Source organism: Alligator sinensis, unplaced genomic scaffold (assembly GCF_000455745.1).
Source record: "Alligator sinensis unplaced genomic scaffold, ASM45574v1 scaffold15_1, whole genome shotgun sequence".
NCBI classification, from domain to species: Eukaryota; Metazoa; Chordata; order Crocodylia; family Alligatoridae; genus Alligator; species Alligator sinensis.
Window position 1 is genome coordinate 1195234 of NW_005842307.1, and position 23745 is coordinate 1218978.

Here is a 23745-nt window from a genome sequence, read left to right on the forward strand (position 1 = left end):
TGGTTCTATTTAGTGCAAAAGCCAGCACTAATGGAAAGGCTTCCAAGGTCTTGCAGGATTTCAGTTTAAAAGAATTTTAAAATGTAAAGAGTTTGACAGTGTTTGGCATCTGAACACATAGATTCATAGATGTAGGGTCGAAAGGTACCTTGTAGATCTTCTAGTCCGCCCCCCTGCCATGGGCAGGAGAGAAAACTGGGCTCAAATGACCCCAGCCAGGTAAACGTTGAGCCTCCTCTTGAAGACCCCCAGGGTAGGAGCCATCACCACTTCCCTTGGAAGTTGGTTCCAGATCCTAGCCTCCCTGGCTGTGAAGTAGTGCCTCCTGATGTCTAGTCTAAACCTACTCTCTAGCAACTTATGGCTGTTATTCCTTGTTACTCCACGAGGCGCTCGGGGGAACAAGGTCTCTTCCAAACCCTGCTGGTCCCCCTTAGTAAATTTATAGACAGCCACCAGGTCCCCCTCAGCCTTCTCTTGTGAAGGCTGAACTGGTTAAGGTCCTGTAGCCTCTCCTCATGGGGTCTGCCCTGCTGTCCCCGGGTCATGCAAGTGGCTGTCCTTTGGACCTTCTCAATACTGTCCACATCCCTCCTGAAGTGCAGGCCCTAGAACTGGACGCAGTACTCCTGCTGCAGCCTGACAAGTGTTGCATAGAGGGGGAGGATCACCTCCTTGGCCCTGCTTGTGATGCATCTGTGGATGCAGGATAAGGTACGGTTATCCCTACTGACCATGTTCTCGCATTGTCGGCCTATGTCCATCTTGGAGTCAACAATGACTCCAAGATCTCTTTCTGCCACCGTGCTTTCGAGAAGGGAGTTCTCCAGCCGTTAGGTATCCTGCTGGTTCCTACTGCCCAGGTGCAGCACCCTGCACTTATCAGTATTGGATCCCATCCTATTTTCATTTGCCCACCCCTGTAACCTGTCCAGGTCCTGCTGTAATCTGTCCTTCCCTTCTAGCGTGCCCACCTCACCCCAAATCTTGGTGTTGTATGCGAATTTAAACAGGCTGCTCTTCACTCTGTTGTCCAAGTTGCTAATAAAGAAATTGAACAGTGCAGGCCCAAGGACCGAGCCCTGGGGGACCCCACTGCCCACTTCCCTCCAGGTCGAAAATGACCCGTCCACCACCACTCTCTGAGTGCAACCCCTCAGCCAATTTGCAATCCATCTGACTGTAGGCATCAATACTGCAGTCACCTAGCTTTTTAATGAGAATGGGGTGGGAGACGGTGTCAAAGGCCTTCCTGAAGTCCAGAAAGGCTACGTCCACTGTGACACCTGCGTCCAGTGATTTTGTGACCTGATCATAGAAGGCAATCGGGTTCGTCTGACAGGACCTGCCCCTAATGAAACCATGCTGATTGCCCTTGAGCATCATCCCCACTGCTGGTCCATCATAGATGTGCTCCTTGATAAAGAGCTTCCCAGGATTGAAGTAAGACTAGTGGGCCTATAGTTGCCTGGGTCCTCCCTCTTTCCTTTTTTAAGATGGGGACCACATTGGCCCTCTTCCAGGCATCCGGCACCTGGCCAGAGCACCACAAGTGCTCGTAAAGCCATGCCAGGGGCCCCGTGATAACCCCTGCCAATTCCCTCAACACCCTGGGGTAGAGAGCATCTGGACCTGCTGATTTGAACACATCCAGCCCCTCCAGAAGTTCTCTAACCTGGTCCTCCCTGACCCTAGGCTTGGCAGAGTTTCTCCCGAGTCCGTCTTGAATCTCGGTAGGGGAGTCCCGGTCCCTGCACAAGAAAATAGACTAGAAAACACAAAGGCATTGCATTGGTATGTCAGTATAAGAACCCCAATGTGAAAGCTCATTGGTCTAGTTTTATACCCTCTTTCACTGAAATTCTTAGGGTAAACAAGCTGCACATGGTCAAAGTGAAGTTAGGTTTAAGATTATTTCTTTTAATAATCTGAAAGGCATCAAAGGTAAGGAATTCTTTTTAAATGCAGCTTTTATTCTGCAATGCCCTGTGACATGCTGTCACCTGTACATACTGTTAAATGCCTGTACACCAATGCTCGTAGCATGGGGAACAAACAGGAGTAACTCGCCCTCAGAATAGCTAGTTCAAATCCAGATGTCGTAGGGTTAACAGAGACGTGGTGGGACTCGTCCCATGACTGGGCAGTTAACATTAGGGGCTATAGGCTGGACAGGCGGGATAGAGAAGGCAGAAAAGGGGGGGGGGGTGGCACTTTATGTCAAGGAGCACTACACATCCTCTGCCAGCAGTATGGGGTCAGGGGAAGGGCGAGCTGAAGTGCTCTGGGTCAAGATCCAGGGGGGGCAAGGCGAGAGGGATTTGACGGTGGGGGTCTATTACAGACCCCCCAATCAGGAGGAGGAGCTGGACAGGGAATTTTCAGGCCAGCTTGCGGAGACACTAAAAGCAAGGGATGTAGTTGTCATGGGCGATTTTAATTACCCGGACATCTGCTGGGAGGAGCAGTCAGCCGGGACGGACCGCTCCAGGAGGTTCTTGGCCGAGTTGCAGGACCTCCACTTGATTCAGGAGGTGCACAGTCCCACCAGAGGAGATGCCCTGCTGGACCTGGTCCTGGCCGCAGGCGACGACCTGGTAAGAGGCCTCCAGGTCCTTGACCACCTGGGCAATAGTGATCATCGCGTGCTGGAATTCACCATCCAGCGTAGAGTGTCAAGGGCCCGCAGCAAGGTGGTAGCCCTAGACTTCAGGAGGGCCAACTTCAGTGAGATGAGGAGATTAGTGGGAGAGGAACTGGGGTCCTTGAGGGCAGAGGAACTCAGCGTCCAAGAGGAGTGGTCGTTCCTTAAGGAAACGATACTCGGGGCCCAAGGGGTGTCCATCCCGACAAGAAGCAAGGCGGGCAGGAGTGTCCAAAAGCCCCCCTGGCTCACCAAGGGTGTCCGGGAATGCCTGCTTGCCAAAAGGGTGGCGTACGCCCGGTGGAAGGGGGGTGTAATCTCCAAAGAGGAGTATACCTCCTCTGCTCGGGCCTGCAGGCGGGCTGTTAGGAAGGCCAAGGCGGAGATAGAGCTCGGATTAGCGTCCAGGATTAAGGATAACAAAAAGTCCTTTTTCAAATATATTGGGAGGATGAAGAAGGCGCCGGGTAATGTGGGGCCCCTGCAGGATATGCGGGGCAATCTGGTGGTTGCGTCAGAGGATAAAGCGGACCTCTTTAACCAATTCTTCACCTCCGTTTTCTTGTGCAGGGACCGGGACTTCCCTGCTGTGATAGAAGCCGGACGCGAGGGGATCGCCTTCAGACCTCAGGTTGGGGAGGACCGGGTTAGAGAGCTTCTGGAGGGGCTGGACGCGTTCAAGTCAGCGGGTCCGGATGCTCTCCACCCCAGGGTGCTGAGGGAGCTGGCTGGGGTTATTGCAGGGCCCCTGGCACGGCTCTACGAGCGATCGTGGTGCTTGGGCCAGGTGCCAGACGATTGGAAGGTAGCTAATGTGGTCCCCATCTTCAAAAAAGGGAAAAGGGAGGACCCGGGCAATTATAGGCCCGTCAGTCTTACCTCAATCCTGGGGAAGCTCTTTGAGAAGATCATCAAGGAGCACATTTGTGATGGGCCGGCATCCGAGATGATGCTCAGGGGCAATCAGCATGGATTTATTAGGGGGAGATCATGTCAGACCAACCTGATTGCCTTTTATGATCAGGTCACAAAGGCCATGGATGCAGGTGTCGCGGTGGATGTAGTCTTTCTGGACTTCAGCAAGGCCTTTGACACCGTCTCTCACCCCATCCTAATTAGTAAACTAGGCGACTGTGGCATAGATGCCTACACGGTCAGATGGATTGCAGATTGGCTGAAGGGTCGCACTCAGAGGGTGGTGGTGGATGGATCATATTCGACTTGGGGGGAGGTGGGTAGTGGAGTCCCTCAGGGCTCGGTCCTGGGCCCTGCGCTGTTCAATGTCTTCATCAGCGATCTTGATGTTGGGGTGGAGAGCAACCTGTTTAAATTCGCTGATGACACCAAAATTTGGGGGGAGGTGAGCACGCTAGCAGGGAGAGAGAGATTGCAGAAGGATCTGGATAGGTTACAGGGGTGGGCAGACAGGAACAGGATGCGTTTCAATACGGACAAGTGCAGGGTGCTGCACTTGGGTAGTAGGAACCAGCAGCACACTTATAAGATGGGGAGCTCCCTACTTGAGAGCACGGAGGCGGAAAGGGATCTTGGTGTCATTATTGACTCCAAGATGAACATGGGCCGACAATGCGAGGTCATGGTTGGCAGGGCTAACCGGACCTTGTCGTGCATCCACAGGTGCATCTCGAGTAGAGCCAGGGAGGTGATCCTCCCCCTCTATGCGACGCTGGTCAGGCCGCAGCTGGAGTATTGTGTCCAGTTCTGTGCGCCCCATTTCAGGAGGGATGTGGACAACATGGAGAGGGTCCAGAGGAGGGCCACCCGCATGATCCGGGGACAACAGGGCAGACCCTACAGTGAGAGACTGCGGGACCTGAACCTATTCAGCCTCCACAAGAGAAGGCTGAGGGGGGACCTGGTGACCGTCTATAAACTCACTAGGGGGATCCAGAAGGGTTTGGGGGAGACACTGTTTCCCCTAGCCCCCGCTGGCATAACAAGGAGTAATGGGCACAAGTTGATGGAGAGGAGGTACAGATTGGACATCCGAAAAAACTACTTCACAGTTAGGGCGGCTAGGAGCTGGAACCAACTTCCAAGGGAGGTGGTGCTGGCCCCTACCCTGGGGATCTTTAAGAAGAGGCTGGATACTTACCTGGCTGGACTCATTTGAGTCCCGTTTTTGTTTTTAGGGTGTTTTTTTTTTTTTGGGGTTGTTCTCCTGCCCTGGCAGGGGGTCGGGCTAGAAGATCTATTAGGCCCCTTCTGACCCTGTAACTATGAAACTATGCACAAATCATTTGTCCTTTAGCATTATTATCTCTTGTATAATTGTGGGAGAGGGGATTTTTGAGGTTCCAAATGACAGCAGGGCACCAAGTGTAAATTTGAAAATCTTGTTCATTGTTTCTAATGAAACACTTTTGCAGGAGCTGGGAGGATTTGTGTGAAGATTTAAGACTGCTGCCTGGATATCGTTAACAGTTTACATTAAAGGAACATACTTTTTCGCTTGGCATTTAAAAACAATGTTGCTAGAGGCAACAGTAAATTCCAAATGGGAGGAGCCTGTTAATTGGTTGAAGAGTTTTTAAAAGTATATGTTTTATTTCTTTAGTTTTCTTTTCTAATATCCAGATGATTTAAGGTTACATTAGAGATATTGGAGACCGAGTCTTGGTGGCAGGCTGACTGGCAGTGAAGTGCACAGAAATCCTCCTTGGTAAAGCAATCATGTTTTCTGTTAAGCCAACCACTCCTGGGGAGGTCCAGGGCAGTTTGAGTGGAGGAATGTAAATGAACATTCAGAGCAGTTTTGCCTGGATCTTAGTCCTTTTTTCTCCCACCAGTTGGGGTACCATGGGTTACTCTAGCCTCTGGCCTATAATAAGCCATTTACTTACTCAGAGAAAAGGGGCAGGCAGGACTGAGACATTTCATGTCTGTTAGTGAGGACTGGTGCACAGCAAATCTCTTCCTTTCTTCCCAAATCTCCCTAACTGCTGGAGATAATCTTTAGTATGAAGGGGCTCTCATTCCTCTATAAATAATGAATTCATAAGAGTCTGCTTACTGTATCTCTCTGGGAGAGTCTGACATATTTTACTGAAAAAGGGTTGAGTAGTCTTGAATCTGACACCACTGCTTGTAGGGAAGACCCAGCTTACTTCAAGAGCTTTGTAGGCATGTACAGAACTCAGGCCACAACCTTCTTCCATGCCGCAGGTACTGGTTCCATATTCAAGTGTGTAGAAGGGCATGAGAAGATGGAGTTTAAGATTTTTTCCTTGCAGTGAATCAATATAAGCCTGTTTTTGGTGTGGAGAATATTTGCCTGCAAGTCTTAAGCCCCGCCAAAAATTAAGGGACAAATTTGTAAGTACTCATTCTAGTGCCTGTTGCCTACTTGTGTGTACACACATTGTGAGTACAGTTGTGTCCAGTTGCATCCATTTATGCTGTGGAAAATATGCCCCATTAAGCAGCTGCCTTGAATATGAGCATCAGACTACGCTACATTGACTGCCACGTAGAAACCAGTTGACTTTCACATAATTTCTATCATACTTTTAAAATGCCTAGTTTCAGGAGTGTTTTAGGATACATATAAACAGTAGGCCATTATCGTATGATAAATTTTTGCCTAGTCATATGGGTATTATTTTGTTACTTGTTTTCTTTCTGTTCAACACTAGATCCACTAGATCCAGCTTTATTTTAATGGTACCCCAGGTCGCAAACAGAGCAATATATGTAGACATCTCTTCACAGTTGAGTGATAAATCTACTTGCTGTCACTTGGTGACATATGCACTGAATTAACCGCAAAGATCTACCCATTGCCCAAAGTCATAATTCTGAATGACATCTTTCATATCTGGTGATCCTTAATCATCAGTGACTGCAACCCAAGCCGGGATTTTTAGAGCTATGCTCTGCATGTTTTTGTTTTTTTGGAGTGTGGGTGGGGCAGTACTTTGTTCTTTTCAGTATAGCTTATCTTATATTAAAGACAGTGTTAATGTATGCTGTCTTTATTAAATGAAAAAAACTCTCTCCTTAGGACCTAGTTTCAGCTTTCTATGATCAAATTACTGTGTGTGTAGGTCTAGACCAGTGATGCTCATAGTTTTGGCTCCAGAGGTCTTGCACCACCCTGGCTTGGCCACCAGGGGCCAGGATCAGGCCCCGCTTCACTTTGCATACTAGGGCTGTGCGAAACAGAAGTGTTCCATTTTGACCAGTGTTTCATCAGAACAGTGTTTCGTTTCGGCTTTTGTTTTGAGTTGAAACGGCTGTTTTGTTTCATTCCGTTGAAATGTTTTGCTGTTTCGGCCCTGTTTCACCCATAGAATATAATGGGGGAGGTTGAAACAGACTATAACTTTGTCATTTCTGGCCAAATTTGGATGAAACCTGCAGGAATGGTAGTCCCTTCTTGAAACTTGGCACACTTCATGCCCTCAGAAGATAGGTGCAGGGGAGTTCAGAGAAACTGCACCCCAAAGTCTGAGGAAAAACTCATGTCACCTGTATGTGTTAAGCCACAGCGGGGTCAAAACTGCAGGGATGGTATCTGAGGTGCAGTTTCTCTGAACCCCATGTACCTATCTCCTTGAAACTTGGCATGCTTTATTCCCTCAGAAAGGACTACCATTCCTACAAGTTCCATCCAAATCTGGCCAGAAAATGACAAAGTTATAGGCTGTTTCAACCTTCCCCATTATAGCCTATGGGCGAAACGTCAAAACAGTGTTGAACCGGCAAAAGGTTTTGACTTGCCTTGTTTTGTTTCAAGGCTGTGTCAATCATATCTGTTTCGTTTCGATTTTGCTGTTTCGACCTTGAAACAGGTCAAAACAGCATCAAAACAAAACTGGTGGCGAAATTTCGTACAGCCCTATTGCATACCCAATCTAATGTGCAGGGCCACAGCCTGTGGAGCTCCACACACATCTGTGCGGAGCACCAGGGGCCAGATCTGTCCCATGGACCAGTTGAGCACCCTGGTCTAGAGCAGTGGTTCTTAACTTTTTTAAAATCAAGGCCCATCTCCATAACTTCTATGCGTAACACTCTGCAGATGTGGGCAGAACGAACCACTTCCTTTTTTTATCTGCAGTAGTGGTGTTGCTGGACTGGGCTTTCAGGCCCCTTCCATCAGACTGAGCTGCAATGGAGTACCCGCACCTGTTGCAGCTTCTTCCTAGTACAACCCTGCATAGCATCTCCCAGAAACAGGCACAGCGAGGCAGTTTCAGGTTGCGGCAGGAGGACCTGTGCTTAAAAGAATCTTGCGACACCCTGGTTGAGAAACAGTGGCCTTGAAGGCCAGCTGTACTGGTTTAGAAGGTAATATTAATTTGGACAATGGACACAAAATTTGGGGGACGGTGGCAATGTTGTCATCTAGATCTGGGACAGAAGTGCAATAAACCAATTTAGCCTAAATCAGTTAAGTCTGATACTACATCCATCCCGGTTTATCTTACTGGTTTTGGCCATTTTTAAAGCAATTTATGTGCACTGAACTTTTGTTGTGTTACAGATTTGAACCAGTTTCTGATCACTTACACCAGTTTATGTGTAATTTCTGTCATAGTTTCATAGTTGGTAGGGTCGGAAGGGACCTGAGTAGATCTTGAAGTGTAGATCTTGAAGTCCACCCCCCTGCCATGGGCAGGAAAGAATGCTGGGGTCAAACGACCCTGGCAAGGTGTCTATCTAGCCTCCTTTTGAAGACCCCTAGGGTAGAAGCGAGCACCACTTCCCTTGCAAGTTGGTTCCAGCTCCTAGCTGCCCTGACTGTGAAGTAGTGCCTCCAGATATCTAGCCTGAATCTACTCAGTGACTTATGCCATTATTCCTAGTTACTCCAGGTAGTACTCGGGGGAGCAGGGACTCTCCCGTTCCCCATTGGTCCCCCCTGGTAAGTTTATAGATGGCCACCAGATCCCCTCTCAGCCTTCTCTTGTGGAGGCTGAACAGGTTCAAGTCCCGTAGCCTCTCTTCGCAGGGCCTGCCCTGCTTCTCCTGATCATGCAAGTGGCCCTCCTTTGGACCCTCTCAATGCTGTCCACATCCCTCCTGAAGTGCAGCGCCTAGAACTGGACGCAGTACTTCAGCTGCGGCCTGACGAGTGTCGCATAGAGGGGGAGGATCACCCCCTTGGACCTGCTCGTGATGCATCTGTGGATACATGACAAGGTGCGGTTAGCCTTCCTGACTGCGTCCCCACATTGTCGGCCCATGTTCATCTTGGAATCAATAGCGACTCCCAGATCCTTTTCTACCTCTGTGCTGATGAGAAGAGTTCCCCAGCCTGTAGGTATGCTGCTGGTTCTTTCTCCCTAGGTGCAGCACCTTGCACTTGTCAGTATTGAATCCCATCTTATTCTCATCTGCCCACCCCTGTAACCTGTCCAGATCTAGTTGTAGCCTGTCTCTCCCGTCTAGCGTGCCCACCTCTCCCCACATCTTAGTGTCATGTGCGAACTTGAACAAGGTGCTTTTCACCCCCTTGTCCAAGTTGCTGGTGAAGATGTTAAACAGTGTGGGCCCGAGGACCGAGCCCTGGGGGACCCCACTGCCCATGTCCCTCCAGGTCGAAAATGACCAGTCCACCACCACTGTCTGGGTGCAGCCCTCTAGCCAATTTGTGACCCATCTGACTGTCTAGGCATCAATGCTATAGTCACCTAATCTTTTATTGAGAATAGGGTGAGAGACGGTGTTGAAGGCCTTCCTAAAGTCCAGAAAGACTACATCCACCACGACACCTGCATCCAAGGATTTTGTGACCTGGTCGTAGAAGGCAACCCTAGCCCTATAGTTGAAATCCTGCTACAGGCTATTGTTAAATTAAGGGCAATGCTGTTATGTAATAATGCTATGTAGGATGGTATTGAAAAAGGATGAAATAACCATAGCCCAAGCCATTTTTTTTCAGTAAGACACTCATAGTGGGTGACCCTCCATACCTTGGAGGAAAAACATCTTAATGATTGCCTTATCTCCATCTTATTTTCTTAACACAGCTTTAATATTGCACCTAAGGCACCATTTTGCAGATACTGCCCATTTAGGTAAAGCAGACTGGCAAAAGGTCTCTTTTAAAACTAAGTAACAAACATGCTTCTAAATAAGCCCATGGAAATGTCGAACGATACAAAACACACAGTTACCTCTCTTGGAGGGTGAACCAGATTTAATTAAAGGGACAATTGAACTTTCACCAAGTGACAGCAATATATACCTATTAAAATGAGAGGCCTTGTGGTCCGACTGATTGAGCACCAGACTGGGAATTCCTGAATCTTTAATCTGGTTCTGCTCTTGACTTACCGTGTGGGCTTGGAGAGGCTATGTGGCCTCTCTGTCTGCTTTCTGAAATGCAAAATATGGATAGTAATAGCAGGAGATTGTGGCGGGAGGGCCTAATTCATTTATTAATGTTTCTGAAGCGCTTTGTAAATATAAAAAAATTTGATTAGTTATCAATGATACAATTATTTAATTGATTATTAAAACTGTCTCAGGAGCTATTGGAACAGCTATCTTGGCCAACATTTATTGTCTTTAACAGGTTTCCCAGGCTCCTTCGTGTTTCTTAAGTGATTTATCCTTTCCTTTGTCCACTTTTCCTCTGTTTACGGACTAGTTCGTTTCTTCACATAATCATCTTGACAGCTTGACCCATTGTTTTTTACCTCTTTGTGCTCCCTGGTCACCATTCGTGTTCAGGATTGCTTCTTTCCCCTTGAATCAGAGTTGTGTAGATGGTAGCCATCTGTATTACATACCTAGATACAAATCTTTCATGTTCCTTTGTGAGCACTGTCATTGCCTCATGGACTAGTTCGGTAATAGACTATAATGACTGAATGAGTAAAAACTGACAGCTCAACAGAGGATAATTCTAAGTAGCTGAAATTGATGGAGCAATGGTGGACAAGTCCTGAAGGAGGGGTAAATGGAAAACTCTGGGAACTTTTAGCCCCTTTCCATATCATGGAAATGTTTTTTAAAAGTTCACTGAGGCATGGCAAAAGGTAAAGAGAGAGCAGATTGTTTATCTTTTTCTGGGCACAGGCTATGGTAAAATAGAAGTTGGGTCATAGTAAATCTTGTGATTCTCCCTGGTCAGTTTCCATGGGTATCCATTTCTGTCTTACCACTTTATGTTCTTTGGGCTGAATGTCTCTTTTTCCCATTTTTGAGTGCTTAATTGCCTTGTTAGATCATTGTCTAGCCTGCTTTGCTTTTCCTCATTTCCTAACCATCCCCTTTTTATCCTGTCTCATGCTTAGCAATAGCCAAGATGAAACAAGGAACAATTGGGAGAAGGTTGTTATTTCTGTTACTCTACTTCCAAGGAAAAAAATGGGTCGTATAAGAGTGAGTGTTAATTTTCTTTAATCCTCAATCTAGTAAGAAATGGTATTGGTGGTATTCAGGTATTATGAGGAAACTGGTTTGTGTTGGTGTTGCGAGAAAGAAAGAAAGGCAGAGATAACAGAACTTGGAGCACTGTAAAAAGGAAGATTAATCATCCCTGTCTCCTGAGGGAGGTAGTTTTACTTAATAAATGGTGTTAGTCCCAGGGCAGAACTTGAAGAGTTTTTATTGACGTTAGCAAAGTTCATGAATTGCTCTCAAGAATCCCTTTCTAAAGGTAACAACTTAGTAGATTTTATTGATTTTTGCACTTACAGAGATGACCAAAGGGTGGCTCCCAACACCCACTGTAAATTTTAACAGCAAGAACAAAAGCCCTAAGGTGGCAAGAGATATTAACATTCTCTACAGACTGAATGTTTTTTGTCTCTTACATAGGTACCTGTGCAATTCTTGCTACCTTTCCAAAAAAGGAGAGAGAAGATTGAAAAAGAACCTTGGCCTTTGTGAGCCGAGGTGGATTGTTCTTTTGTGTCTTTAAAATTTGTATCCTAATTGCATATGATATGTGTGTTTTGCTTTTTCTAGTAGACTTAGCACTACCAATAAGACAGTGTTAAATATGCTATCAGAATTACAAACTTTTCTTTGTACACTTTAATTTGCTTATAGCAGTCAGGAGTACAGACACACTTTCTTGCATGTGAACTCTGCCTGTGAGAAAAATTGAAGTCACTGCAACTCCTGCGTTCCTTTCTCTTGTTGCAGACAGACCAGGCACTATGTTGTTCTGAAAGGGCTAATTCTGCAAGGTGGTGAGCACCTATAACTTCCATATGCTTCACTGGGAGAAATGATGCTTTGTTTTTTATACAGCATTGAAGCCCTAAATACTTCCCATTTGCCAATGCTCTTAAACTTCTCCAAGGTGCAGTAGTGTACGGACGTGTAATCTGTCCTATATTTTCTATTTCAGTCCTGTTCTGTGACTTTTTGTTTTAATCTCTTGTTGACTTTCTGCTGACTGACATTTTATGATATTTTTTTAAATGCTTGTGCCCAGTGATGATAGACATGTTCTAGAAAGCAGTATTTTTTCAATAAATAAAGTGGACTATTCTCCACCAGTATTAGAACTTGAAGGGAGCTTGTACACTAATCATAGATCCTTTCTACCCACCTGTGCTTCTGACTGATCACAGTTAACCACCGACCATGTAACAACTTTTGATCACACTGAACAGGTTGGTGAGATCCTGCTGTGGTACTTCAGCTCCCATCATCATAATGCTCAAGGGTTGGGCACTTTTCTCCCTTCACTTCCCAAATCCCTGCCAATGTCAGGTTTTCAATGCAAGGTTTATCCTCCTGGCACCTGCCTGCTTCCTTTCACACAGTATTTATTTCAGTTGTCAGCTCTTGTGCTAGTCAAGTGAAAAAGCATTATTGCAGAGATCTGATAGGGTCTCAGTGGCTTAAGTTGAAATGAGCTTACCATTATAGTGTGGATCTTTCCCTTTCCTTTTCATTCTCTATCAGCTATCTCTCCCAGCTTCTACAAAGTTATAATTTGCATGTCATGTCTTAGTCCCAAATCACAATTTATCTGGGGGCTTCAGTAAAATTTAGAGAAATTGAGTTTTAAAATGTTCTTATTAAAAATGACCAACAACTTTTCTACCTTTTAAATCTTCACATTTTTAAAATGATGAGGATGTTGAATTGCACGTTGGCTTTATTTGCTTGGTCATAAAGTGTCATTGAGAGCTGAGTCCTGCCACCTTTACTGAGGTTGAGGTAATCCTTACTCCAGGTGTAGCTATACTGAAGTCAATACATGCGATACTACTCTGTGTCAAGGTAACTGTATCAGTTCCGTAGCATTTGGATGGGTGAGGAGCTGTTGGGGGAAGATGAAGTGTAAAGAGTCACATTACTTAATGTGCTTTGGCACTGCAATCATTTCAAAATCTTTGCTGCACGTTTCAACGGCAGAAAGGTAACAGCTGAAATGTAAATTAGGGGGAGGAGTTGAGGGGATCTCACTTTCTAGGCAGCTGTTCCTTTTTAATAATGTCTTTTGCTTAAGAATATTAAGTTCATGTTTCATGATGTGTGATACTGTGTTGCAGTTCCAGTAGGCATGGAGGGAAATTCTGTCCTGCACAGGTAGGGCTTTGACTGACTGCATTTACTCTACAGGCCAGAGCTGCGTCACAGATGAGAGTGTGTATTTTGTGGTTGTAAATTCAGTCTATGATAACCACTGTGAAGCCCACAGAACCTAGGTTTTGGGAGGTAGGGGGTCAGAAGGGAGTCAGAAAACAGATGCTAAACCACAGCAATTCTCCATCCTGTAGGCATAAACTGCATTCAAATGCAGCCACAGAATCTGGTATACAAATCCCTGCAATTCATGGATTGACATTAGTTTCTTTAATGTTATATGTATAAGTATTGCCTTCCAATGGCATGTGCATCTATGATGAATGAGATAGGAGGAAGAGCTGCAAAAACCCTGTTGTATCCATGATGACAAAAACGCTAAGGTATGTCAGGAGATTTTTTGGATTGGATTCATACTTTACAAGTTCTGATATTCATAGGACCTGACCCAGAGCTCTTTGATATCAATGAAAAGGCTACCACTGTCTTCCATCAGCTATGAATATTGCCCATACTACAGTGAATTTAGAATCTAAAGCAATGCCTTCAGGGGAGGCACAGACCCTAAAGTCTTTTGTTGCCATGTTGTTTTTGTAGTTTCTCTGTGTTAAAATTTCAAGCAAAAATGTCCCAGTCTGGCCCACTGCCACAACCATGGCTTCTCCCCACTGCCTAGCCGCAGTTCAGGATAACCTCACCACCGCCCAGCTGCTCTGAAGTGTTCACAAAGCCTCCTCACCACCCAGCCGTGCCCTGTGCAAAAGCCCCCAGCTCCATGGACCAGATTCAGTGGCTCTGTGAGCTACACTTTGCTGACCGCTGACATAAAAAATACTTAACCTTGTTTATGCCATAACTAGGCTAATAGGTGGCGGGGTGGGGTTTCAGTTTTGCTCTTGAATTAAAACATTGAAAAAGTTTCTGTCCTGCCTGAATGAATAGCTATTCAATAGCTATTACATGAAAAGTGGAACAGCTTTAACTCACTGAGAGCTCCCCACTCCAGAATACTTGTAGCTGGATGGCCAGGACAAATTCCAACTTGTGGGTTCAGATCTTCTTAGGCAGAGGAGGGAACTAATTATGGGTCTCCCAGGCCTTGGAGGGGAATGGAGTGGGGTAGCATGGCCACCAATACCACCTCTAGGTCATCCTCAGTTTCGTGCACCTATCCGTGATTTTTTTTTTTTCAAGCCAAAGATGTTTGGACAAACAAAACAGCAGCCTTGAGCAAGCAAACTATTTTTGTGTTTTGAGAAATAAAGTAAAAACCTAGGCAGAAGGGTAGCAAATTAGCATTTTATAGCTTAAGTTTCCTACATTGTATTTCTTTTAATATTTTTTCTGAATCTCTCCCCTGTCTGAATCTAAACCACTCAAATTAATAAATTCTTGATAATGCTTCGTTCTCTCTGCTATTTTTAATGAAGTCCATGAAATAAAAGTCTCTCTCTCTCTCTGTCTCAGCCCAGTATATTCCCATGTGCCCGTGAGAATTGGGATATCAGCTTTATTGGCCTCTTGATTTCAAGACTACTTGTAAAATATGATTAGGAGTTTGAAAAGTATGTAGTTTGACCAGCTTAGCTGCACACAATGGGGAGCCCTCCTTCTTCCCCATTTCACCCTCCCTCCACGCACAGGGTACAGTGTGGTCATGCCTCTTTTCCATCATAATCTTTTAACTCATCTGTCCACTCTCCAGCACCTTCCAGTTGAAGTGATCTACAGCACCAGTTAGGTGACACAAAAGATTCAAAAACTTGGCAGGCTTCTCGTTGCTCTTGAGAAGAGTTCTGAAAAAGCTAACTCCTCTATCTCAAGCCTAAGTTACGTTGGCAGTCAGACAAGATATATATCTTTTCTCTGGCCCATCTCTCCATGGGATGGCTTTGATAGGGAACTGTCCCTAGCCAGCCACCAGCTGAGCATACCTCCTCCCTTCAAGCACTTCCCTTAAGCTTGACACTTGTGTTGGGTATCATGGAATAGGGTGGCTTAGCAGCCCATTATCTCTGCCCTAAATTGTATGTATTTTATAATAGGAGATTTCACTTTAGCTTCAGTAGAAGCAGAGGTAAGAACTGAGTGCTTCAAAAATTCACCCCGTACATAAGCCATTAGCACAATGGTAGTAGCATTTGCAATTTACAGTTATACCCAGGATCAAAGGTAGGTCATAATTATGACTCATAACTATGAGTTACCGTTGATCGTTGGTATAACTGTAAATTGTATCCGACTGGTAGGTTTCGTGGCAATGTAGTATGGCTACTCATGGCATGTTAGCGCCAATAAAATACACTATGTTGCAAACTCCACAGTTAGGAGACTCTAAGGCTCCTCAAAACCCTACCATCCACTGCCTTGTGAGTACTCCTTAGTTGGAGAGAGGCTAAGGGACATCACCCTGACAGAAACATGCTGCCACTGAGCCATTAGGCAGGCAGCAGCAGTTTTAATCTGTTCCTCTCTGGCAAAAGCTACAACCACCAAGGTACTGAACATTTGGACTTGGTCTGGCCTTTGGACTCTGTCTTGATTGTCTAAAGCGGGGGATGGTAGGTCTAGGGCAGCCTCTACTCCTTCATACTCTTGCCTAAGTGTACATGCTGAAGGTCTTGGTGTGATGGTCACACAGACTTAGCGCATACACCATGATCCAGAGGACCGATGGTTGCCAAGAAGTAGCATTTGGGCTTGGGGAAAGGAGTAGCTTTATTTCTAGGAGAAAGTACTACACACTTTCTGTCTCAAAAAAATAATCTGGGAGCAATATAAGAAGCTATATTTAGGTCGATAAGCAATTGTACAAGGCATTGCGTCAGTCACAAAATGTATAGATTCTTGCGTGGTAGAATGTGGGGTAAAATATGCATATGTAGCCTTAAAAATGGGGGCCACAGTTCTCCAATTGGATTTGGAGTGCCTTAGTTTTGGGGTACCCAATTGTGCAAAGGCTATGTGCTCAGTACTTCTGAAAGTTACAGCCTTTGAAGGTCTCACTCACTAAGTGAGCACATAAAAACAGGCTCCAAAATGTGTTGTTTTCGGTAGGTAGGCTTCTCCCCAAAACATTACCTCATGGGAAGTACTGAGGCAGAAACCTCCTGAAATGTCAAAGTACAGTTTTACCATGTGTGGACTTCACAGATTTTATATAATATATCTTAGATAAGGGTTTAAAAAATGTCTTGTGTAATTCCCATTACACACTCTTGAATGGGTAACAGTAAATATATTATCTGACATAGGGAAATCTCCCAAAATTGATTTAGTTAAGTATTAAGTGGAACAATAAAGAGTGACGGCAGAACATGTGCAACAGGGAAATGCAGACAGAGAAATAGAAATAGCTGGAAATGAAGAGATCTTATCTATGCAAAAAAGCAAACAACCTTTGTTTCAGCTGGCTATTTTCAAATTTCTCTTAACATCAATTTCTTTATCCATCCTGCTGTATCTTTATGAGCTATGAGGGTCTACTTTATTAAATTGTGAGGTTTTTTTTCTCTTTCCAACTTCCTTGAGCATTCTGGGGGAAGCCACTGGCATTTTTTCTCTTGCTGGTGGTAATTTTTGGAATAAAAAATGCAGGGTCAGAGCCCTGTGTTCTTTCCATTTTCCACTTCCCTGTCTTACAGAAAGCCATTCTGTGGGCATTAAGACTTTAGAACACTTCATCACATTTCCTGGCATTATTTCCTTTAAACTGCTACCTGGAAGTGCAACCTACACCTGTGTTGGAAGGAACAATCTATATTCTTTTGACCAAAATCTTCAGTTTTTATTGACCACCCTACACATTAGTCATCCTGTCCAGAGCATGCAGTTGTCCTTCTGTATTGATGCTTGCATACCTAGATCCTTGCATGGGAAAAATAAAATTGTAGTTACACAATTGTGGAATTCCCTGTTTTCAGCTACTGGGATTTCAAGAAAACCTGCATGTTGTTAAAAAAACAAACAAACCCCAAAATGCAAGAACTAAGGGTGCTGACAAAAGTGATGCTTTGTTGTGTGATCAGCCACTGAAAGCACTCTACAGTCATGCACTGACAGAAGTGCACAGCTGCAGAGCACTTTTAAAAGTGCCCGGCCGTGCAACAGATTAACTCCTGTTACAGGAGGGTTCAGATAAAGGTGCTCCAAAGTGGAGGACCTTCATTAACATCTGTCAGTGTGTGTTGGGAGCAGGGCTGGGCTGATATATCCCATCCCCAGTGTTGTCTTTAGAATCAAAGGGGGGAAAAGGAAGGGGAGGGATTTCTGTTTAGGGGTTGCCCAGCCTGTGCTGGAGGATGGGGCGGGTGGATTGGTGGCCTCTTGAGGTGTGGGGCTCCAATCCATCTGACCCCCTGCCGTCCAGCACAGCCTGAGCAAACCCCAAAAGGGAGCTCCCTCCCTTGCTTTTTTCCCCCTTACATCCTGAGGCAGCATTGGAGCTGGGAGAGGGGGTGGGTCAGGGCTAGGGGAAGAGGCTGCACACAGACGGCCTCTCCTGCCTGATCAGCTCCAAAGTGGAGCTCCATCCTCCACTGTCTTCATCCAACAGTGAACATTTGTTGGGTCAAGAGGCTTTGCAGAAAGCGCCATGAGTTAAACTGAGAAGCTGCAGGTCTGTCAGTACCCTAACAGTAATGCAGTGTTAAGAATGCAGGATCAAACACTCCAAACATTTGCATGGTGATTTTGTGCATGCAGACAGTTAGTTAGTCTTCTGGATCAATTAAAAAAGTCATGGTTGCCATGAGAAATAGAATGGTTTCAGGTAGATTCTGACTCAGCTACATTCTGGAGCCAGTATTAAGGATTGGATTTGGGGCAAGGTAGTAGAAATTATTCCTTTGTCACAGAGCAATCGCTGCCTGCTCTGATTCAAGCCCAGAATTTCACCTTTTCTGGGATGAAGTATTTGCTTTGTCATTCTGCCCTGGGAGGCTGATGGAACCTGAGTTTCCAAGCAGCTTTAAAGACGAAGACTCAGTTAACAGATCACTATCAGTATGACTGTACAGGAATATTTCTTTTGCTACCACTGCAGTGACCTCTGAGCATCCTCTTAACTGGATTTGCCCTCACAATTCACCAGGATGTATAACTGAGGTGGCTGGGCATGCCTAGATCAGAAGTCTTGCACTGAATCTGATGGCTTTGCAGCATACAATATTTTTAAAGTTGTAAAAAGTGGCTATGAGGCTGGTAAAGAGATGCTTTCTCTTCTCCAGTTTGTTTAAGTGTCACACAGTGGGCCTGTTCCAGATGGCTGACAGCTTAATGAGTCCCTGCTGTCTCAAGTGGCTTACATAGAGTTGAGGTTGTCTGGTGTATTAAGAATTTTCATGTTCCTCTGAAGAAAAGGGAGAAAAGGCAGAGGGGTAGCCCTCTATGTCAGGGAGCAGTACATCTCTCTGGAAGCTGACATTGGCTCCAAAGATAAGCACCTTGAAACCCTCCGAGTCAAGCTTTGGGTGTAGGCAGAGGGGCAGGGGGGGAGGGGGTGAGGTGAAAGAGACCTAACTCTGGGCACTTACTACAGGCCACCAAACCAAGGGGAAGAGCTTGATCTGGAGTTCTCTTAACTGACAGAGGCTGCGCATGCAAGGGACTTGGTTTTCATGGGCAACTTCAATTACCCGGTCATAGATTGGGAGGAACACTCGGCTAAGTCATGTAGCTTCTTAACTATAATCGAGGAGCTCTTTCTGACCCAGGAAATGCGAGAATCAACCAGAGGTACTGCTCTCCTAGACTTGGTCTTGGCCAGAGGAGATGATCTGGTGTGCGACCTTGAACTCATCAGGTTCACTGTCCACCGCAAGGTTGACATATCAGCCAGCAAGATTGAAGTCCTGGACTTCAGAAATGCTGACTGCAACAGGCTCGGGGCATTAGTAGGGGAGGTGATGCGGGACCAGGGACAGAAGGCAAATGGGGTGCACAAAGAGTGGTCATTCCTCAAGGACACAATCCTTGAAGTACAAAAGAAAACCATTCCCATGAAAAGGAAAGGTAGCAGAAGGGCTGGCAAGCCCTCCTGGCTCAATAAGGACATTGCGGTCCTCTTGAAAAAGAAAAAAGAAGTGTATACACAGTGGAAGCTAGGGACAGTCCTCAAGGAGGACTATACAACAGTGGTCCGCCCTTGTAGGGGAATGGTTATGAGTTTAAGTTAGCCAAGGGAGTCAAGGATAAGTCCTTCTTTAGGTATGTAGAGAGCAGAAGGAAAACAAATGGAAGCGTGGGGCCCCTGCTTAACACAGCTGGTAACGGACACTTGGGGAAAAAACTGAACTCTGGAATGCCCACTTTTGCTTCGGTATTTTACTGGACCAAGGGAAAAGACAAGCGAGATAAGGATTGCAGGGGACATGGGGGGAATGATAGCCTTCCCACTGTGGATGTTGAGCTGGTGCAAAACCTACTAGAAAAGCTAGACATTTGTAAGTCAGCAGGACTAGATGGACTTCACCCAAAAGTGTTGATGGAGTTGAGTGAGGTCGTTGCGGAACCTCCGGCAAAACTCTTTCAGAAATCGTGGCACACAGGGGAGACCCCTGAGGATTGGAAGAGGGCCAACATTGTGCCCATCTTCAAGAAAGGGAAGGAGGAGGACCTGGGCAACTATAGGCCAGTCAGCCTAACCTCAATCCCAGGGAAAATCCTGGAAAAACTCATTAAAGAATCTATATGCGATACTCTCATTGAGGGTAAGATTCTGAATGACAGCCAGCATGACTTCATCGCGGGTAGGTCTTGTCTTACCAATCTCATCTCCTTCTATGAACAGGTCTCTCACCACCTGGACACAGGAGAGAAGGCCGACATTATATACCTAGACTTTCAGAAGGCTTTTGAAAGCCTTGTGGAAAAATTGGAAGATTGTGGGCTTAACTGCTCAACAGTTCAATGGATGGGAAACTGGCTGCATGGTAGGACCAAGAGAGTTCTCATGAACGGACCTGTGTTGTCCTGGCGAGAAGTGGTCAGTGGTGTCCCTCAGGGGTCCATGTTTGGACCGGTGCTTTTCAACATCTTTATCAATGATTTGGATGTGGAGGTGAAAGCTTGCTGGCCACGTATGAGGACAACACCAAGTTATGGGGGAGTGTGGCCATGCCAGAAGATAGGTTGCAGATACAGGTGGACCTGGACAGGCTGGAGAGGGGGGCAGACCAGAACCAGATGAAGTTCAACACTCAGAAGTGTAAGGTGCTCCATCTGGGGGCAAACAATCCCCAACATACCTACAGACTTGGTGGCAACAATTTGACTTGCACCACGGCCAGAAGGGACCTAGGGGTAGTGATCAACCATTGCATGAACATCAGCCGACAGTGCGAGTTGCATCTCATGCAAAACTAAGGAAGTGATACTCCCACTGTACTCCTCACTGGTGAGACTGTAGCTGGAGTACTGCATCCAGTTCTGAGCATTACACTTTAACAAGGATGTGGAAAAACTTGAGAGGGTCCAGAGGGGTTCCAACCATAGGAACAGGGACTTTCAAGACAAGCCATACAAGGAGAGGCTGAGGGACTTGGGCCTCTTCGGCCTACAGAAGAGAAGGCTGGGAGGGGACTTAGTAGCGGCTTACTGCTACATCAGGGGAGTACATCAAGAACTCGGTGAACAGCTGTTCACCAGGGCACCCCTGGGGAAGACCAGGAGCAATGGCTACAAACTCCTGGAAGGTTGCTTCAGGCTCAATTCCAGGAAAAACTCCTTCACAGTCAGGGTGTCCAGACTGGAATAAACTCCCTCCAGTGATGGTGCAGTCACCTACCCTAGAAATCTTCAAAAGGAAACTGGACAGTCACCTCACTGGGGTCACTTGACCCCAGTTGTCTTTTCCTGCCTAGTCCAGGGGGACTGGACCCAATGATCTACAAGATCCCTTCCAGCCCCTAACAATCTATGAATCTATGAAGGCTCAGATGGGGACTGACCTGTCTGCCTTAATGGAAACAGAACAGTGGCCTGAGGAATGCTAATTTGTTTTCTTTCTGAGTTTCTGTTGGATTTGCTTGCTGTACTGGTGTCTTTTGTCATGCTCTGTGAACTGGATTCAGGTCTCTTCAGGCTGGTGAAAGGTCTTCAGGAAAGCAGTGGTTCCATTGTTGGTTGAAATTGTATGTGTGCATGTAGACGAGGTACTATAGAGATGTTCTCTGCAAAAATGCACAAAGTTTGCAAACCCTTAACTGTAAATAAAGTTTAGTCTAAAAGTTAAAAAGTAATAGAGCGCACACATGGGAGTATAACAGCTAGTTCCTGTCTCGGACGGCCAGAGCCGACTCGAGGTGATTTAGAAATTGCTCGTTCGTCAGGGCGGGCTGGTGAATGGAGAGGCAGACAAGGTTTAATGGTTGCAAGAACGTTTACTTACGCCGCGTGTAGTTGCGACGCAGATGGTCCGGTCGTCTGAACAACTACGTGAGTTGTTCCAGCTGGCGAGGCCCAAGCCAGTTAATCCGTCCGCAAATCAAGCCGGCGGGAAAAGGTTACGTCTGGGATTGTGCTCGGCGACGGGAAGAAGGATCGATAGGTGATCTGTCTATCGATCAGCTAGCCGCAAGTCAGATCTCTTTAGAGGCACTCTGCAGTGTGCTCAAAGTTCTTCGACTTGGGCGGAAGTCGCGCGAATTTTTAAACGGCTAGCAAGCCAATTACTAGCCACCACGTGTGAATAATTTAGCACTGGCCAATAGCAGGACACAAATTTGCATTCGAATAGTGGGAACTCTTTGCACCGTGCATTTCTGTGCTGCAAGGAAGAAATGCACCCTGCAAATTGGCGGGAACTCTCTTGCACCGAGGTTCTTCTGCTACAACAGAAAACCTTTACTGTGCAACAGGCTCTCATGTGGCAAGGAAATTCCATCGTGCCGAGGCACCAAAATCACTGGGTTGTGACAGTTCCCAAATCCTTTTAATCCCTGTTTGTTTACCCTTGTTATGGCTGACTTAGAATGGCTGGTGGCTAACTCAGCCCTTTGCCCCTTCCCATGTAAAAAAGAAAAACTTTCTACACATGGAATGATTAAGATACCTTTTTCTTAGAATTCTAAGAATACTACTCTAGGTTAGATAGAATTAGCTACTAATTCTATCTAACCTAGAGTAAATTAGATAGAATTACTAACTAATTAGTAGCTAAACAATACATACACACTGGATGCATCTACACTTGCAATTAAGGCAAAGTGATAAACTCTGGAGCACTTTGAGCCAGAGTACACTGCTTCTATGCACAGTGTCTACACATGCAACTGAGACAGCAGCACTTAAGCCAGGGCAGAGCAGGCCTAGATTGGCAGCAGGCTTAGAGGGTGAGCCCTGACTTTTAGGTGGTGGCATTGAGTGGAGGAGGAGCTGGCTGGGGCACGAGAGTGTTGAAAGTGTGGAGCCGTGTAGCTAGGCAACAGCTAGGAGTCTGTCCCCCGCCCAGTCACTGTCTACACATGCATTTCAAAGCAGTAAATTTTCCCACCAACAATACTATCTTACAGCAGAGTTAGTTAGTTTACTGCGTCTTAATACTGGCACACTGTAGATGGTGATGTTTTACTACAGAGCTAAGTAGTCAACTCTGCAGTAAAGCACATGTGTATATGAACCCATTGTGTACTATGCAAGTGTTTACACTGCCAAACTCCATTTTTGATGCAGATTCTCATGTATTTCAAATACCATTCAGATGCCATAATGTCTAATGAGACATCAGTAAGTCTATTTATATAGTATTAGTATTGCATTCTAGTAACTCATCTGTAATAAAGATCATACAGATATTCCAGAATTTTAACTAACTGCTTTCACAATGCAAGGCATGCATTTCATAGATAGACAGATATGTTTCCCACAGTAAATGTGGAAATAATTACCTTAGATACTGCAGCACAGGTTCTTTTAATAACCTAGGTATTGCCACCATTACACATCCGGCTTTTGCAATAATGGTGCCTCAGTGGAAAGAGCTCATTATCTAGAATAAATATAGGTATTTTTGCACTTCTCTTTAAAATATAAGACTTAAATAAACAGACAGAAATAGGTTTATGTTTATTTGTTGTACATTCACCATCTTCCCCTCCCCCCCACTCCCCCCAACATGGTGGAGGCATCCTTTCCCATCTAGACCAGTGTTTCTCAACCTTTTAAGTAACTTTTGTTCTCAACCCCCTAACTTTTGAAAATTCTAGTAAGTACCCCAACACTCAATTTTCCAGGGGATTTTATATTTACAGACTAACGTGTACCATATGTTGGAAGAAGGGCTCTGCATATAAGGCTGTGATATGACAGATGTCTGATCTGGTGTGGATAGAGTTGCCACCTTTTACACCAGGGATGCACAACTCAAGTATGTACCTGGGCTAGAGATGATGTTGGCCAAAGCGAGGAGGGCTGAACCCAGTGCCACGCAAAGTGCAGTGCGCCAAATTATTACTGGGGATTTTAAAGTGCTGCGCACCAAATTTTTTCCCACAGCTTTGAGAGGAGGAAGGGACGAGAGAGAGAGGAAAAGAGGGTGTGAGAGCATGTTGGGGTACCCACGTACCCTCTGCCTGTGT

General features: G+C 45.7%; 1 protein-coding gene across 1 annotated transcript in view; it reads left to right on the top strand.

The window, feature by feature from the left end:
* Positions 1-12389, top strand: part of KLHL42 (kelch like family member 42) — a 34355-nt gene extending 21966 nt beyond the window's left edge. Inside the window, exon 4 of the mRNA XM_025209785.1 lies at positions 10915-12389. Coding sequence (XP_025065570.1) covers positions 10915-11000 — 86 coding nt within the window. The 3' untranslated portion in view covers positions 11001-12389. The remainder of the gene's footprint in view (positions 1-10914) is intronic.
* The last annotated feature ends 11356 nt before the right edge of the window (positions 12390-23745 follow it).